The sequence below is a fragment of the Globicephala melas genome, chromosome 11 (genome assembly GCF_963455315.2).
Source record: "Globicephala melas chromosome 11, mGloMel1.2, whole genome shotgun sequence".
Taxonomy (NCBI): Eukaryota; Metazoa; Chordata; class Mammalia; order Artiodactyla; family Delphinidae; genus Globicephala; species Globicephala melas.
In genome coordinates, this window is record NC_083324.2 from 79,523,763 (window position 1) to 79,539,762 (window position 16,000).

The following is a 16,000-nucleotide window of genomic DNA, read 5'->3' on the forward strand; positions in this document are numbered from 1 at the left end:
CAAACAGCTGGAGGAGGAGGAGGCGGTGTGGGGGGAGGGGGAAAGGGGGAGCCATCTGGTACCTTGGTAGCTTCCGAAACGGCATCGGTCTTAACGACAGAAATGGCCAGTCAGTCCCAGGGTATCCAGCAGCTCCTGCAAGCCGAGAAGCGGGCGGCTGAGAAGGTGGCAGATGCCAGAAAGAGTGAGTCTCCTCATTTCTCCCTTAGGAATCTGGAGAGAAAATTGGGGGTGGAAGGACAGCAAACATTTGAGTCCTTAGGATAACCCAAGGCTGGTGGGGCGGGGGGAGGGAGGCTGGGGACGCTTATTAGGAGGGAAGAAATGGGTGGGTGTCAGAATCTAGTTCTTGGCTGGCTGAGAGAAGGCACTAACTTTTTGGGAGGGACTGACCCCTGCTCTCACGTTTTGTGTGTGTGGGGTCTACCCCCACTTTCAGTCCTTTCTCCTGCCTCCAGGGAAGGCCCGGCGTCTGAAGCAGGCAAAGGAGGAGGCACAGATGGAAGTGGAGCAATACCGCAGAGAGAGAGAGCAGGAATTCCAGAGCAAGCAGCAGGCAGTGAGTCGTGGGGGAGGCTGGGATGGGACCCCAGGGTGCAAGTTGGTCGGTATATCTGGTGAGGTGTGTACAGGGTGATTCCACAAGAAAATAAGGTAGTAAAGGGCTGAAGGGGACCTGATGAAGACCATGATATTGGTCAAGCTTTGTGATATGTAAGAGCGTCTAGGAGTTTTGAAGGACTTGTACGGCTTGTGGAAGTGGGGGGGATTGCCACAGTCTCTGTAGAGTATGATGATATTTGGGGTGGAGGGCCGAGTTTTATGGGCATGGGTGGTGAGGTGGTGGGGATGGTACGGTCTGTTGTAGGGTGATGCTGCATGTCAGGTCTTAGGGGAGAGGGCATTATGTTGGTCTTTTCAGTGTCTAGATATTTCCACGGATGGGAGTGGTTTTGGAGAGGGCCTTTCTTTCTGGTCTTGCTCCAGGACCCTTCCCTCCACATGCGTGGATGCTTCTTTCTCTGTTTCTGCTTTCTCGTTTCTCTTTTCCACCCTTTCTCCCACCCCCCAGGCCATGGGCTCCCAAGGGAATCTGTCAGCTGAGGTGGAGCAGGCTACAAGGCGCCAGGTGCAGGGCATGCAGAGCTCCCAGCAGAGAAGCCGCGAACGTGTCCTGGCCCAGCTTCTTGGCATGGTCTGTGACGTCAGGCCCCAGGTCCACCCCAACTACCGGACTGCTGCCTAGGACCCACCCTAGGGCCTGACTCCTCCTGCCAGTTCCCTCCTACAAAGAAATCCCCAAGTCAAAATCAACTCCCACCATAATCCTTTCTCTCCCTTGCATTCCCTAGAAATTCTAGAAAGCAGGATCCAATAATTCTCCTGTGAAATTTATAAATATCCTGCTCAGACCTGAATCTCCTTATTGTTCTTTCACTGGGAGCTTGGAATTTGCCAAGTCACCCTCACCCAGCCCCTCTGTGAAATTTGTAGCATGGAGAAGTAGGGATGTGAAAACACTCTGACTTCAGAGCCTGGCAGGCTCGGGTCCCTCTTCTGACCCTGCCCCTTGCTGGCTGGGCAACAAGAACAAGCTACTTAAACTGTAACCCCAGTGTCCTTTGCAAGGTTGGAATAATAATAATAATGCCTACCTTGCAGGGGTGTTGCATTGGTTAGGAATCATTCTATAAAGAGTTTAGCATGGTTTCCAGCATGTAGTAGCTGTGATTCAATAAATGGCAAACCTGTGATATTATTACTACTCTCTGCCCACCTACCAAAACTTAAACATAGCTGTTTTCTCACTCCTGTCTGTGGCTTTGTAATTCTACTCATTCATTCTGTGACCCTAGAAATTCTCTAAAAAATTGGTTCTTCCCACCTCTCTTTCCCCAGAGACCTTATTATCCCTGAAAAGATAGATTAAATGATGGCCTCATTTAGCCTCTCTTCTGTGGTTCCAGGAAGATGTTTGCATTTCTTAGCCTCTCTTTTTGTCTCTCTTAAGTTGGTCTTTCTCTTTATTGGATTTCCCCCTTTTCCTGTTTCCCCAAAGACCCATCAGATGCTTATTACTGCTTCCTGAGATCTAAAGTGATGCTGTGTCCCCTCATGTGCATGGCCTTCCTTTCTACATCCTCAACACCTTACTTTCCCTTTGTAACAATAAAAGTGTCAATAAAATAATTATGGGCAAATCAATTGCTGGGTGGAATCAGCCTCCTTTTGCTTCATCATTTCTCATTTTCAGTCACTCTTGTTCCTTGTTTATGTATTCCCCAAACACCCAAAAGGTGTTGGAGCTTTGAGAAACAAAAGCAAATGGTACATTATTTTTTCTCTAAAGTGAGAAACACGTGGCTCCTCCTTTGTGAACCTGAGGACTATAGATGGTAACTGTAGAGAACAGCTGGGGTGTAGGAACAAGCACTCTGCCCCTTACCTTGCTTTATTTTCCTTCATAGCACCTATCGATACTTGACATGTTTATGTGTTGTCTCCCCTATTATGTGAACTCTGTGAGGACAGGGCTGTTCACTGCTGTGTCCCCAGATCTCAGGATAGCATTTGGCACAGGACAGGCAGTTGATAAATACTGTTGAAAAAGATTGATATTGTGGGTTTGAAAAACTGCGCTTCTGTAACATCATCCTTGGATCACTGTTATTTCTTTTGGCCACAGAAAACGAGCCTACTTCACCAAGCACTTGAACCAGTGAGGTAATCTGTAGTGTGTATTTATTAACCAGACTCTTTAAGCAGGGAGTCAGGATACACTAGAGAATAGAGAGGTGTTTACATCCTGGCTCTGTCACCTTACTAGCTGTATTACTTTGGACATGTTGCTTTATTTCTCTGAATCTGTTTGCTTGATATAGCATGGGAATAATGGTACACCTGGGTGTTAAATGGTTGTGATAACAGGTAAAGGGCCAAACGTCTGTTGTCAGTTTTGTTAAGTCACATCTGACTTCTGTAGCATACAAAAGCGGGGCGAGATATATCAAATCTTTCATTCAGGAAAAAAAATCCAGGCTGAACCAAGGGTCTGTTGGGGGCAGGGCTAAGCACATTCCGGTAGAATTAACAACACTTATAAAAAGTTATTTAACTCTCAAGCCCTAGCGTTTATCGTTAACATTTGGGGCAGAATCTAGACCCTGTACCCCACTCAGTGGATTCAGAACCCCCTCCTGATTCCAGCCCACGCCCACGAACCTTAGGACTCTTAAGGCATCAGCTACCTCGGCCAACATTAGGCAAATGCCGTCCACCGGCTCCAGGGCTGGTGAAAGGGTAGGGCTAGGACTCATGAGCACGACTCACTTCCCACACCTGGGGCCGGTCGTTCCCTAGCTCCAGCGCCAACGTCCCCAGGTCACCTTGACTACCGGACCAAGGACCCCGTGGGAACTCGAAATCCCGCCACCTTGGGTCCTCCTGCACCCACGGAGGGGTGCCCAGAGAGAAGGCCTGTGCGGCAAGAACGTAAATGAAGAGAGAGGCGTGGAAAAGAGCAGGGCAAGAGAAAAAAGATAACAATGGGGAGGATGCTAGTTTCCTTTATGCCTTTTGTTACTGGTACTAGCGGAGGAGTTAGAAGTGGCTTAAAAAAATTTTTGTTTTCCACACAGGCATTTTCTAAAGGCAACCCTGGAGCGCGCGGAACTATAGAACCGTGGAAGGTCCTTCTTCCGGTTCTTTACGTCTGCGCGGTCGTAAGGCGGGAGGCCGGGGTAGAGGGAAGCCGGGAACCGGAAGTGAAGGCAGATTCCTTCTTTCGTCGCTGTTACCGCCGCCATACGCCTTCGCCTTGCTCAGGTAAGCTTTGGCCTTCGGCACCATCCGCCTCCATCTGCGTTTCTCTGTGGCCATCGTGTCGCACAGCCTCCTGATAACCCTTGTGCAGGCTATGGTCTGGTCGCTGGCGTCTGATTGGGTTGTTACTTCCATCACTTGCATCCCTCGAGATCAAGAAACTTCGGGGGAAGGTAGGGAAGCCAGAGGGGCCCAATCCAAGATGGTGGCCCCGGCGCCATTGTGCTTCCTTTGCTCCTCGCTCTTTCGTTGGGACCCTCAGTTACCTCAGAACCCAGCGACAGTGAGAGGCGGCGCTAGGCGTCTTCTGGTCCTGGGCATTTGCAGAGGGCGGGGCTCTTCTCACTTTCCCGCTTATCTCGGTCCGTGGTGGGAATGGAAGGAGTCCCGACTTGTGGGCCTAGTTGGATTTTTCTCACCACGGACTGCCCACTGTTATCTGGAGTGTTTTCCAAATGTTTACCAGTGGTGTCGTGTGTTTTCGGAAATGAGCTACACCTAGGAGAAACATAATGGTGATGGAAGGTCACTTGGTAAAGCTTCTGTTAGCCGGAACGAGGATACATCTTTCTTAATTATTGTGTTCTATTTTATTCATCGTATGATGGAGAAGTGGGTTTTTTCCCGGCCGAGCCATTTCTCTAGGCCTCTTTCTCCGTCATTAATTACACAAGGATTTCTTAAGGTCCAGAAGGTTATTGAGGAGTGGGAGGCTGGAATGCTGCGAGAGGTGGTTGGCAGCCACATGATGTTTTCATTTTGAAAAGTGAGCGCTTTGCGTAATGACGACCGTAATCTATCACCCTTGACTGATGGCTGCTGTCGACACCTTGAGATTATAGGGAAAGCACAAGGTCTTCCGTTGAGGACTTTTCGTTTTGTCACTTTCATATTCATTCTCCATTTTAAGTCATTAGTAGTATTCTGTTTTTCAGGCGTGTATTTTTTTTTCCTTGTTACTGTCGCAGACCAGGAGTTTATAAGTCGGTTTTGCCCTTCCAACTTTCCGGTTTCTCCTCCGATCCTATCTTTTTGGGGACTTACATCCTAACCACTTGCCCTGGGCCCACTTTTCCCATTCCCAGTATTATGTTTGCTTTTCGCTTTTATGTCTTGTGCTTCTTTATTATTATTTTTTTTCCAGGTAAATGTTTCCTAGCTTAGGGAAAGTGGAAAGAGTGTGGGGATGGAAAAGATGGTGAAGGCTCTGCTCATGACTGATGAGTTTTCTCTTTTTTTTTCCCCAGCTCTTCTGTCAGAAACTATTGTGTTTCCTTTCCTCTACTGTTCCTCAAGCCCCCACTTTCCTCCTCTGTCTTCCCTTATTCTGCGTGAACTCATCCAGAGACCCCTCCCCTTCTCCCCCTGCCGGCCCAGTTATGGCAGAGAACGATGTGGACAATGAGCTCTTGGACTATGAAGATGATGAGGTGGAGACAGCAGCTGGGGGAGATGGGGCTGAGGCCCCTGCCAAGAAGGATGTCAAGGGCTCCTACGTCTCCATTCACAGCTCTGGCTTTCGTGACTTCCTGCTCAAGCCAGAGTTGCTCCGGGCCATTGTTGACTGTGGCTTTGAGCATCCATCAGAAGGTAAATTTTCTGTTGGGCATGGAGTATTCATTAGGCTCTTTAAGGATACAGGAAACAGTATGGTCGTGGTCCCTCAGGTGATACAGATTTATATTCAGGATAGACCAGGAAATAAGTACTAAAAACTATTTTAGCAATAGAAGAGGTTTATATAAGTTGGTCTTTCATTCATGATAGCATGTAAGTGCTAGTGATCTAAAAGCAACTTAGAGGGGCTTTTTTCCTTGCCCGTTTTAAATTTTGTCTTTCTGACTTTTAGTTTAAAATTTCCAGAGAGGAGCTGGTTGGACCCTTGGGCCAGGCCAACTCTGGTCTCTGGAAACCTGGCTGGCTTTTGGGTCATGTACCAAATTCTTCATTTTGTTCAAGGTTGTTGCACGGTTATGTGCCCCAAAGCATGATAATCTAAGTATGAGAAATGGCTTGTGGCAGGCACTCAAAATTCATGGATTGCTACAGATGAAGGAACATTCAGACAGAATCAGAAGCACCTAAGTCGTCCAACTGGTAGATGCAAGAGGGTTGTTAGCAGGACTTTGGGCCCATAGCTGGAAGGCTATGTTAGAAGGAACTGGGAAGGTCTGATTTGGGAATCACTTTGATTGAGGGGGCAGAGAGGTAGAAAGGGTCTGGAAATTGACAAGAACAACTTAAGAATTGAGTGGTGAGAAATGGGTTTGGCCTGGTGAAAAAGGTGGTGGAGTTCTCTGGAAACTAATTTATCTTTTTTTTTCCCTACTTCTAGTCCAGCATGAATGCATCCCTCAGGCCATCCTGGGAATGGATGTCCTATGCCAGGCCAAGTCAGGCATGGGAAAGACGGCGGTGTTTGTACTGGCTACACTGCAACAGCTGGAGCCAGTTACTGGGCAGGTACACTTGGGGAGAGTGCTGGGGAAGGCATTTTGGCTAGTAATGTTCAGGAAGGGTATTTTCGTCTCTGCTACATGATGCATTCAGAGCCAGGAGTGCTTGTTGTTAAGATGACCTTTATCATCCTTGACAGATAGGCATGAGAATATTCTGTAGTAATCACGGGGTTAATGATTTAGATCCAGAATTGTAGTCACCTGTGATCTGCTGGGTGTGCTTTTGTGACATGCCTGGTGAAGGGATATACTGTATGTGTGTCTCCGTCTACTTCCCCCCCAGGTGTCTGTACTGGTGATGTGTCACACTCGGGAGTTGGCTTTTCAGATCAGCAAGGAATATGAACGCTTCTCTAAATACATGCCCAACGTCAAGGTAAGCTAGGGTAAGGAGACCTGGGGGAGTGAGGGTGTGGGGAGTTGGAGGCATTGGAGACTTGTTAGATCAGCAGTCTTCACATCCCACAGGTGTTAAATATCTATACACAAATCTCAGTTGCATGTAGTACGTAGTAAATTTCTGCAACTTAGGTGTATAAGAGGTTTATGTTCTAGGGCTCATTTGGGTATGCATTATACTTTCAGAGATGTCTGCTGTATTTTGATTTTGGAGAAGCTTTATAGTTTGCCTTGGTTTTTAACACGTTTTATAAATATGCTTGTGCATTGATATTCAGGGTGTGGTTCCCAGACCTGTGGTTTCAGTGTCATTTGGGAGCCTGTTGGAAATGTAGATTGCATGAGTTCCACTCCAGTCGTACCGAGTATGAATATGTGTTCTGACAAGATCCTCGGGTAATTGGAGTTTGAGAAGCATAAACATATGCTTGATGTATATAACTTTGTACCCTCCTTGGGTGAAAGAAAAACAGTATTTTTGTTCAGATTGTTGTAATTTTCCTCATAATTGATTTTTAATTTATATGTAGAACTAGGAATGTGTGAGTAGTAGCCCTAGACTAAAAGTAATTTGTTTAAAACCAAAGTAGTAAAAGTAGTATCTGTGCCTGGTAAAAGTGCATAGGTAATCCAGAGGGCCTTATAACGAAAAGATTTCTGTTCTCGCGTCTAATCGTACTTCACAGAATACCACTAGTTAACTTTTTTTTTAAGTTCTGATGTTCTGTGAAACCAAGTATTCGGTGCTATTTTCTCAGTTTGTCAACTTAAAGGCCTTTTTGACTTTTTCGTGAAAGATTATTTAGCTTGTTTACACTTTTTCTCCTAGAATTTGAAAACTGTATTAATTTAAATTATCTAAACATAGTCTGAAAGCTGGTGTGTGTGTTATGTATGTTTGTATTCTTATATTGTCGGTTTCATTGAGGTGTACTTGCTGTCCTTTTAGCTTGTTGGTAGGTTGATTCTATAAGTTGAAAACCAGGAAACCGTTTCCATTGTTAATGACTGTAGAAACATTTGTCATTGAGCTCAGTAGAGAGCTAGGATTGCACTTCTTCCTCTATAGGTCTGACTCATCACCTTGTGGACTCAAAAGAGGATGGTCTTGGTGTCAAGATCAAATATAAATTGTCCTGATATAGTCTTACTTTTCTTTCTTTTGCTCAAAATTATGCTTCAGTGATTTAAGACGTTGGGCTAGTTCTACAGAATGTCTTACCTCTGAGTTTGTCTGGTTACTCCCTTGTGTTGTTTTAACTTGTTTTTCCCTCCCAGTGTTTCCTATAAACTGCGCTTTCTTGCTTGCTTTCTCTCTTTCTCTCTCTCTCCCTCTCTCCCTTCCTTCCTCCCTTTGCCGTGCCACTCGGGGAGCTGAGTTCCCTGATAGGGATCGAACCTGCGCCCCCTGCATAGGAAGCGTGGCTTCTTGACCACTGGACTGCCAGGGAAGTCCCTAAACTGAAATTTATATTTGAAAGCTTAACTGGTTCAAGTTGAACATTTTTGGCAAGAATTCTTCATAGATGATGCTATGTATCTCCTGTTTTGTTGCAAACCTGCCTGTCCCACAGTTAATGGTTTTAGATTTACCCTAGAATTAGGGTCCTGTCAGTCTGATCTTTCCCCCTTGAAACTAAAAAGCAGTTTTGGTGCTATTTGAGAGGGTATTAAGGCCCAGATCCTCAACAACCATTCCCCTAATGGTTTTAACATGGAGTAGTATATTTAGCCTGAGTCAGTAATTTCATAGGGTTTATGCAAAGGAGTTTAAAAATCTGGGGTCATTTAGGAAAACTTGATGTCCATGAGCTTTTTTTGGTACTTGACACTGGTGATTTCTTGCCGTCCTCATTTTTACAGTGAAGCCTGGCCTTGGGGAAGGAAGATTGTTAGATTAAGTCAGAAGAACTAAATGCTGGTCCTCAGTGCCTCGATCAGCCATGCAATTTAGGGCAGGTCACTTTTGTTTCTTAGCTTTAATGTTTGGGGTATATAATAATTTTAGATTAGGTGATCTCCTATGTTCCTTTTAGCTCTGAAGTGTTCTAAGACTTGGTTTAGAGTAAACTGAAAGGATGGGAACCTTGGGGAGGTTGAATTCTTTCCTTCCTCGTGAGATACTCTTTTCTCCTGGATTGGCAGGTCGCAGTGTTTTTTGGTGGTCTGTCTATCAAGAAAGATGAAGAGGTGCTGAAGAAGAACTGCCCGCATATCGTCGTGGGGACCCCTGGCCGCATCCTAGCCCTGGCTCGAAATAAGAGCCTCAATCTCAAACACATTAAACACTTTATCTTGGATGAATGCGATAAGATGCTTGAACAGCTCGGTGAGTAGCAGTGCTGGGACTGGGCTGGTGATCTGGGAGTTGCCTTTTGGAGCCAAATGATGTTTATTTGACACTGGAGCACTTTAGTGCCAGGACGACTCTTAATCTATCACCCATGACTGATGGCTCTGGCTTCCCTGGTCAGTCTTTGTTAGGCTTTTTAAGCATCCTTAGTGATCAAGGAGGAGGGTGTTACGTTCTTTCTTTTGGTGATGTTTACTTTGAGAGAAGGGACTTTGCTGATGTTCGATATTAGTCACACCACCATTCTTCTTTGTAAAACCCTATAGTGGGTGTCATAGGGGAGAAACTTGAGCTGGACAAGGAGACAGTCTACTCTTTTGGCATCCTCAGCTCAGCATATATTGTCAGAATTTATAGCTGAATAGATCTCTAGACTTAAGTTCTGGAATTAATGTGGAGGGTGTTTGTGGGAGTTTGTGTGGTGTGGTATTCTGGTGTGCTAAGTGGGGTTAAGTAAGGAAAATGTTTTGTAAGAACTCAAATTTGGTGAATGAGAGAGTAGGGATCGACATAGCCCCAGGGATAAGTCATTCCAAATGATCTTTGGCTATTCTAGATGGCGAGCTATAAGGTGGGCTCCAAGTAGAGATGTCATATTTGCCTGACTGGATAGGACAGTGTGATCCAGAGGAAGCATGGAATGGACTCTGACAGCTGGAATGTAATAGGTGCGCGATATTTGTAGACAGTTGGAGCTTGGGGAGAGAGGATTAGGGAGAAGGGCCTTCCTTGTAAAGCATTTTTCAGAGGACTTAATCTTTGTGAGCCTCTGCAGTGGGCTTTATCCCCATGTTTTAGTTGTGGGCTTTGGGGTTTCATCTAATTTCTTGTGTGGTTAAAATACACAGCTGGAACCTGGTCCCAAATCCATTGTTCTTTCCACTGTGTTATTACTATGGATATGATTATATGGTGGTTGGAGAAAATAGAGTAGAGAGAGGCCTGAGGCAAATCTTCCCCTGAACCGAGACTCTCGCTTACCAACAGTCTTTACCTCATTGGTACGCCTGTTTCTGGCCTTTGTTTACGATATATGCTTCTCTTCTACTATAGTTCCTTTTTCTTGTAGACATGCGTCGGGATGTCCAGGAAATTTTTCGCATGACCCCCCATGAGAAGCAGGTCATGATGTTCAGTGCTACCTTGAGCAAAGAGATTCGCCCAGTCTGCCGCAAGTTCATGCAAGACGTAAATACCCTTCTACCTTCTCTCCCTCCACTCCCCGCCCGCTGCCTCCTCCCCCTCCGCGCCCTCTTCCTCCAGACTCCCTTGTCCTTCAAGCGCCAAGAAGGGGGCACATGCCCATTTGGGAGTGATGACTCCTTGAAGAGACACACAGAGGCAGAGACAGTTAGTGTTAGGGTCTGCGCGGGCGCCAGGGAAACTCCGGAAGACTTGGTCGGGTTAACGTGAGAGCGGGAAGTGTTCGACTTTTTTTTTTTAATCACAGCATTTTTGAACCTCTTCTCCCTTTTGGGGGAGGGCAGGATTTTCTGCCCTACCACCCACCCATCGTCTCCTACATACTCCCTACAGCCACGCACCCTCAAGGTGGCATCGAGCATACAACCGGAGCCTTCTGCTCCCCAAACTCATAATGTCCCGGTGGCAGGAGAGCAAGAGAGGGACAGACAGATGGCAGGGCATGTCCAAAAGAAGAGCAAACAGCACAGATGAATCCGCTTCCTCCCCACCTCCAGGGGTGGGGGCCTTTGGCACCTCAGTCCCCGAGTCCATACTCCTTCCCACCCGTACCTCCTCGCACCCATCCGGAACCTCGGTTGATGTGAGCCGGCAGCAGAGAAGCACCGTGGCGCGGCGGGGGAATGTGGACGGCACCCGGCGGTGGATGGCGGCAGCGGAGGCCGCGGGGAACCTGACCAGGAAGCCGAGGACCAAACCAGCCTCTTTTTCCGTTCCCGGTTTTTTTCCTGAACCCAAGGCGTGCCGTGTTCCCTGTTTCCCTCCATTTGTGTTGGTGGGGAGGGGTGTTCTGAATGGGGTGGTAGATTTTTTTTCATTTTTTAAACACTTTTTTTTTTTTAATACTTAGAGGGATATGGGAAAGGTAAAGTGAGGAGCTCCACTTGGATGTAACCAGGTGGGTGCTAGGGTCTGGGGCTAGGCGGGGCTATTGTATAAGCAGTGGAGTGTGTTCTTTCCCTCCCTGCTCTGCTTCCCATGGGACCAAAACTCTTCAGCTGTACTTGGGGCTCAGATTAGATCTGAAAGAAGCCATGGAACTTCTCTTTGGAAAGCCTACCTTTGCTAGTCTGACTTCTGAGATTGGGCTTCTGGTTTTCTCCCATGACACACACATCCTTTCCCGAAATCTTGGACCCTGGGGTTTTATGTTAACTATGTCTTCAAGTTAGTGAAGAGTGTTAGGAAAGTTGGGCTTTGGAGTTGAGTCTTGTGTCAATTTCCGCCTTTTTTTTTTTTAATGCTGCCTTCCTTCCCTTCAAGGGTTGTGTGTGTATATGATTTGTTTTGTTTTTAAAGATGAGTGAATAACTGTTGCTCTGAATCTGCTTTTTAGCACTACTTATTGATACCTTCCACGTAACAGTTTAGGTGGTTTGATTTTTAGTTGAGACCAGTCTTATTTAAAACTGTTTCCTTGTGGTCCGAGGGCAAGTTGTTGCTCATTTTGAGTAATTTTTGCTTCTCTTTTCATGGCATTTTGACTTACGTCCACTGAAGCATTCTGATCTTCCATCGTCCTAATGGGGATATGGAAGACATCCACCTTCGTAATGGGGATATGATTCTCGTAGTTGAGAGCATAAAATGGAGTAGTCCTTCTCCTCTCCCCGATATTAAACCAGCTCTGATGGAGTTATTCTGACCTCGAGTCACTGTTTCCCATCATTTCCCAGGTGTTTGGATCATGTTCTCTCTTGGAGAATCACCTCCCATTGTTTTCTTTCCTCCACCACCTCCATTTGAGGTAATGGCATCTTGCCATTGGGTGGTTGTACTGTGTCTTTTCCTCCCTGCAAAGTTTCTTTCCCGTGAAAATTTTCAGTTGGAAAATCTTAAAACTCAGCTGATAGGAAGGACATTAGATCAACTGTGGAAAAGACCACATTAATATGTGGGTATTTTTGGGGGTGGGGTTGGGTTTCCAATCTCCTCTCTTCTCCCCATCCCGCCATGGGGTGTATTGGAGATCAACTTCCTCCACCCCCCCAGGTTTAACCCCCCCACTCTGCCCTCCTCCCGTTCCCCACCCCTTCCCTCCCCCCTCCCCCCCAGCCAATGGAGATCTTCGTGGATGATGAGACGAAGCTGACGCTGCATGGGTTGCAGCAGTACTACGTGAAACTGAAGGACAACGAGAAGAACCGGAAGCTCTTTGACCTTCTGGATGTCCTTGAATTCAACCAGGTCAGTTGTTCAAGGTCCAGTAGGGAGAATGAGCACGTCTCCAACTGTTGCAGGAACCTCTATAATATATCCTTTTATTGAGGAAACCATGTGTGTCATGTGAAAGAGAATGGTGGAGAAATTCTCTTAAATGAAAATTCTATTAAATGAGAGAAAAATGTCTTTTGGTGGCACTGAGCGTGAGCAAGGTGGGAACTGCTTTTCTGTTCCATGGCTGGCATAGATATTCAACAAAATAAAGCTCAAATTATAAAATCCTTGAAGAGTTTTAATAAGGTGGTGGAAGTCCAGAAATACATTAAGCCTGTTCGATTCTTAAGTTTTGTTTCTTGTACTACTTAACTGAGGGAGAAGTGTTCCATCACTTTACCTGTGGTGTGATTTGCTTGCACTAAAAACTACTTTCTAGAATTAGGGTAAGTTCTTATATTTGACGTTTTGGTGAGTCGGGATATCGGTCGTGGTCTTTCCAGACTTTAGTTCAAATTTTTACCACTCGTGAGGTGGCTTCATCCTTGTCTCCTAATATGTCTGGTAATTTTAGTTACTGTTTTCCATACCTTCTCTGCAGCATGTCTGTCTGCTCAGGAAAAATCAGAGCCAAGAGGGAAAGGCTAAGTAATATTTAGAGCAGAAGAGGAAATACGTGATGGGGACTAAGAGGAGTTCTTTTAGAAGAGTGTAATTACTGAAAACTCTTGCACGTAATCTCTCACACACACACCCACATGGACGCACATCCCCTCCAATCTTATATGTACACACACACACACACAGGTGGTGATATTTGTGAAGTCTGTGCAGCGTTGCATTGCCCTGGCCCAGCTCCTGGTGGAGCAGAACTTCCCAGCTATTGCCATCCACCGTGGGATGCCTCAGGAGGAGAGGTGAGTCAGAGATGGGGAAGGTGCTTTGTGTCCTTGCGAGGAAGAGACCCTTGAGAGCAAGGAATCTCAACATTTTTCTGCTTTCCTTTCTCACAAAGGCTTTCTCGGTATCAGCAGTTTAAAGATTTTCAACGACGAATTCTTGTGGCTACCAACCTGTTTGGCCGAGGCATGGACATCGAGCGGGTGAACATCGCCTTTAACTACGACATGCCTGAGGATTCTGACACATACCTGCATCGGGTAAGCCCCACACCCGGAAGGTATCCTAGTGTCCTCTCCCACCCCCTTAGTTTCTTTATCTTTTCATACCATACATCTTCACCCCTCCTCTTGGGTGTCTTCCTTCTTTGGGGTCTACCAATTCTATCATCTGTCTCCTTCCAGGTGGCCAGAGCAGGCCGGTTTGGCACCAAGGGCTTAGCCATCACGTTTGTGTCAGATGAGAATGATGCCAAGATTCTCAATGATGTGCAGGATCGCTTTGAAGTCAACATTAGTGAGCTGCCTGATGAGATAGACATCTCCTCCTACAGTGAGTAATGATCTCATGAAACTGGCTTCCCCAGTCCTTTAGGTTCTCCTTGTTCCTTAGAGGGTTTTTTCTTAAAGCCCCTGGTGCATAGTGGGCTCTTGACAAATTTGTCATCTGTTTTTTCCCCTGCACCCCCGTCTTGATGCCCTGTTGGGATGTTTAGTTGACCTCTTTATGGGGTCTCTTCTCATCGAAGTATTTCTTTCTTTACCCCCAAATGTGTCCTCTGACCTACACACTGCACAAACATCTGCATGTGTTTCGGGGGTGGGGGGCCTTTTCTACCAACCTAGCTTTTTCTTTTCCATACCTTATTCTAACTGCCATGTTTTTCTTCAGTTGAACAGACGCGGTAGAGAACTCCCCACCCATTCTGGAGTGTGACAGTCTGCTCCTCTTCAGGAGATGATGCCAGGCGTGGGGGTGAAGGAGACACTGCTGCCGCCTACCCTTGACGACCCCGTCCCCCACCCCATGGCTTCCTTCTTTTGCATCGCCACCACTCCTAAACCCCCATTTCCCTGATTTGTCAGAATTTTTTTTTAACAAAACTAAAAAACACATGAGTCTGTGGTGTCTGTAAGCGCTCCGTCCCTTTATTGGTTTTGGGGTGAGGCTATTTTAGGGCATAATCCGGAGTAAATTCCCGTGGGGACTGTGTACACTGCTGTGGGGCGGAGGTCAGTAGGAGGTGTCAGACTGGGGGATGTTACTGAAAAGACTGCAGAGGCCGTGGCTTCTCACTACTTTGCAATTTCTGGCCCTTTGTGGTGGTTTCTTCCGTTTCCTTAGTGGCCTGGGAGAGGCTGGGATGTTTCTGATCAAAGGGCTGGGGAGGGAGGGTAGTGTGCAGTATTTCCAGTGTAGGAGGGTGAAGTGGCAACTGGTGGAAAGCTTAGGTGTCTTCTCCCAGGCTCTCTCTGTGTCTCCTCATCTGTTCCTTCAGCTTCTGGATCTTGAGCACCAGGGCCTGGGCTTCCCAGGCCCCCTCTTGCCCTTCGAGCAGGGCCTGGTACAGCTCCAACTGCTGCTCCAGCAGCTCCTCAGCTTGGGCCAGCTCAGCTGTGGGGCGGGGCCCGGGGTCCTGGGAGAGGGGGGTGTTAGGAAAGAGCATCAGCCAGGGCAGGGGGCTGAGGTTCACTGCCTCCTTCCTGTTTTTCAGCACCACTAGTTTAAGGTCATGTGTATTGCGATGTCTGCAGTACACATGATCTTAACAGCAGTACATCTGTATTGCTTCCTGTCTTAGGCATAGGCCTGGGGGGAGGGGGAAAGTTAGAGATCACAGCCCAGGGGCTATAACTGGACTTCTGTGTGACGTATGGGAAGGGGAGAACTGGCTGTCCCAACCCGCCCTGAGAAATAATTAACTGTTGGATGAGGGGAAATTCCTGTTCAAGGACTTCGTGGACTGTGCAGGGAGGGAGGGGTGTAGGTAGAGGGTGCCTTGAGGTCTGGAGTGGGGTGGGGGCAGGGAGGGTGCTGGGGAATTGAGGAACTAGGCAGCATGCTCTAGGGGTGGGGGTAGTGTCTGCACTCAGCTGGCCTGTGGTACAGGGTGAGATGGGAGGGGATTCCCTGCCCCCAGTACACATTTGCCCTCCACCCTCACTCTTGGTGCCACTTACCCTGGAAGGTGACATCTGCCCAGCGCCTGTGGAGCTAGTCTTTTCTGTGCTTGCCTTGGGACCCTGGGAGCAGCACCTCCAGGAGCCCTGGAGTGCTGGGGGCCAGGGTGGCAGGAGGAGGCGACGGCAGCAACTTCGGGAGAGCCAGGGCAAAGGGAGAACCATGGCTGGGGAGGCAAGGAGCTGTCTTGAGCCACCCAACAGCCACCAGGAACTGGCTCCCTCCGCGCTGTGGCCTCGCTTCAGTGCCTGGCCCTGCCCCTGCCCTGCTCTGCTGCACCTGCCCGCCTCCTAACCTGGCCCCAGACAGAGTCCAGGAACTCATGTTGCCTGGTGTGAGAATGCTCCTGCCAAGTTAGGCAGAACTTGCTTTAGAACCCTGGTCCCCAGCCTACTGCATGTCTTGTGTCTGTTTTTCTTAGCACTGTGTGTTTTCTCACTCCTCTCAAATCTGCAAGGTAGGAATTGCATTACTGGTTGGCAGATGAGGAAATGGTCAGAGAATTTCGTTCAGCACTCAATTCAGT

The 16,000-nt window shown here is 47.3% G+C and overlaps 3 protein-coding genes and 2 non-coding genes across 7 annotated transcripts; 4 read left to right on the plus strand and 1 right to left on the minus strand.

Annotated features, from left to right (window-relative positions):
* Window positions 1–24: 24 nt before the first annotated feature.
* ATP6V1G2 (ATPase H+ transporting V1 subunit G2) lies at window positions 25–2,218 on the plus strand. 2 transcript variants are annotated; one of them, XM_030850640.2, is made up of 3 exons: window positions 25–184; window positions 440–559; window positions 1,073–2,218. In XM_030850640.2, the coding sequence occupies exons 1-3, from the start codon at window positions 173–175 to the stop codon at window positions 1,244–1,246; spliced, it is 306 nt and encodes a 101-aa protein (XP_030706500.1). In that variant the 5' UTR covers window positions 25–172; the 3' UTR covers window positions 1,247–2,218. The 2 variants fall into 2 exon arrangements, with proteins under 2 accessions (XP_030706500.1, XP_030706499.1); XM_030850639.2 differs by having other exon boundaries at window positions 459–559.
* A 1,451-nt stretch (window positions 2,219–3,669) lies between these two features.
* On the plus strand, window positions 3,670–14,406 carry DDX39B (DExD-box helicase 39B). 2 transcript variants are annotated; one of them, XM_030850630.3, is made up of 11 exons: window positions 3,670–3,825; window positions 5,070–5,412; window positions 6,158–6,285; window positions 6,565–6,657; window positions 8,826–9,009; window positions 10,103–10,221; window positions 12,292–12,423; window positions 13,201–13,310; window positions 13,409–13,553; window positions 13,698–13,845; window positions 14,185–14,406. In XM_030850630.3, the coding sequence occupies exons 2-11, from the start codon at window positions 5,202–5,204 to the stop codon at window positions 14,199–14,201; spliced, it is 1,287 nt and encodes a 428-aa protein (XP_030706490.1). In that variant the 5' UTR covers window positions 3,670–3,825; window positions 5,070–5,201; the 3' UTR covers window positions 14,202–14,406. The 2 variants fall into 2 exon arrangements, with proteins under 2 accessions (XP_030706490.1, XP_030706488.1); XM_030850628.3 differs by lacking the exon at window positions 3,670–3,825 and adding an exon at window positions 3,841–3,995.
* Window positions 4,563–4,640, plus strand: LOC115849455 (small nucleolar RNA SNORD83). Its single transcript, XR_004038010.1, has one exon. It is a non-coding gene; the product is annotated as a small nucleolar RNA SNORD83 (small nucleolar RNA).
* On the plus strand, window positions 9,061–9,137 carry LOC115849456 (small nucleolar RNA SNORD83). Its single transcript, XR_004038011.1, has one exon. It is a non-coding gene; the product is annotated as a small nucleolar RNA SNORD83 (small nucleolar RNA).
* Window positions 14,407–14,740: 334 nt separating the features above from the next.
* On the minus strand, window positions 14,741–15,798 carry MCCD1 (mitochondrial coiled-coil domain 1). The gene is given in 3 exon segments (XM_030850642.2): window positions 14,741–14,929; window positions 15,474–15,662; window positions 15,664–15,798. Coding segments are annotated over 3 exon segments (513 nt in total).
* Between the last annotated feature and the right edge of the window lie 202 nt (window positions 15,799–16,000).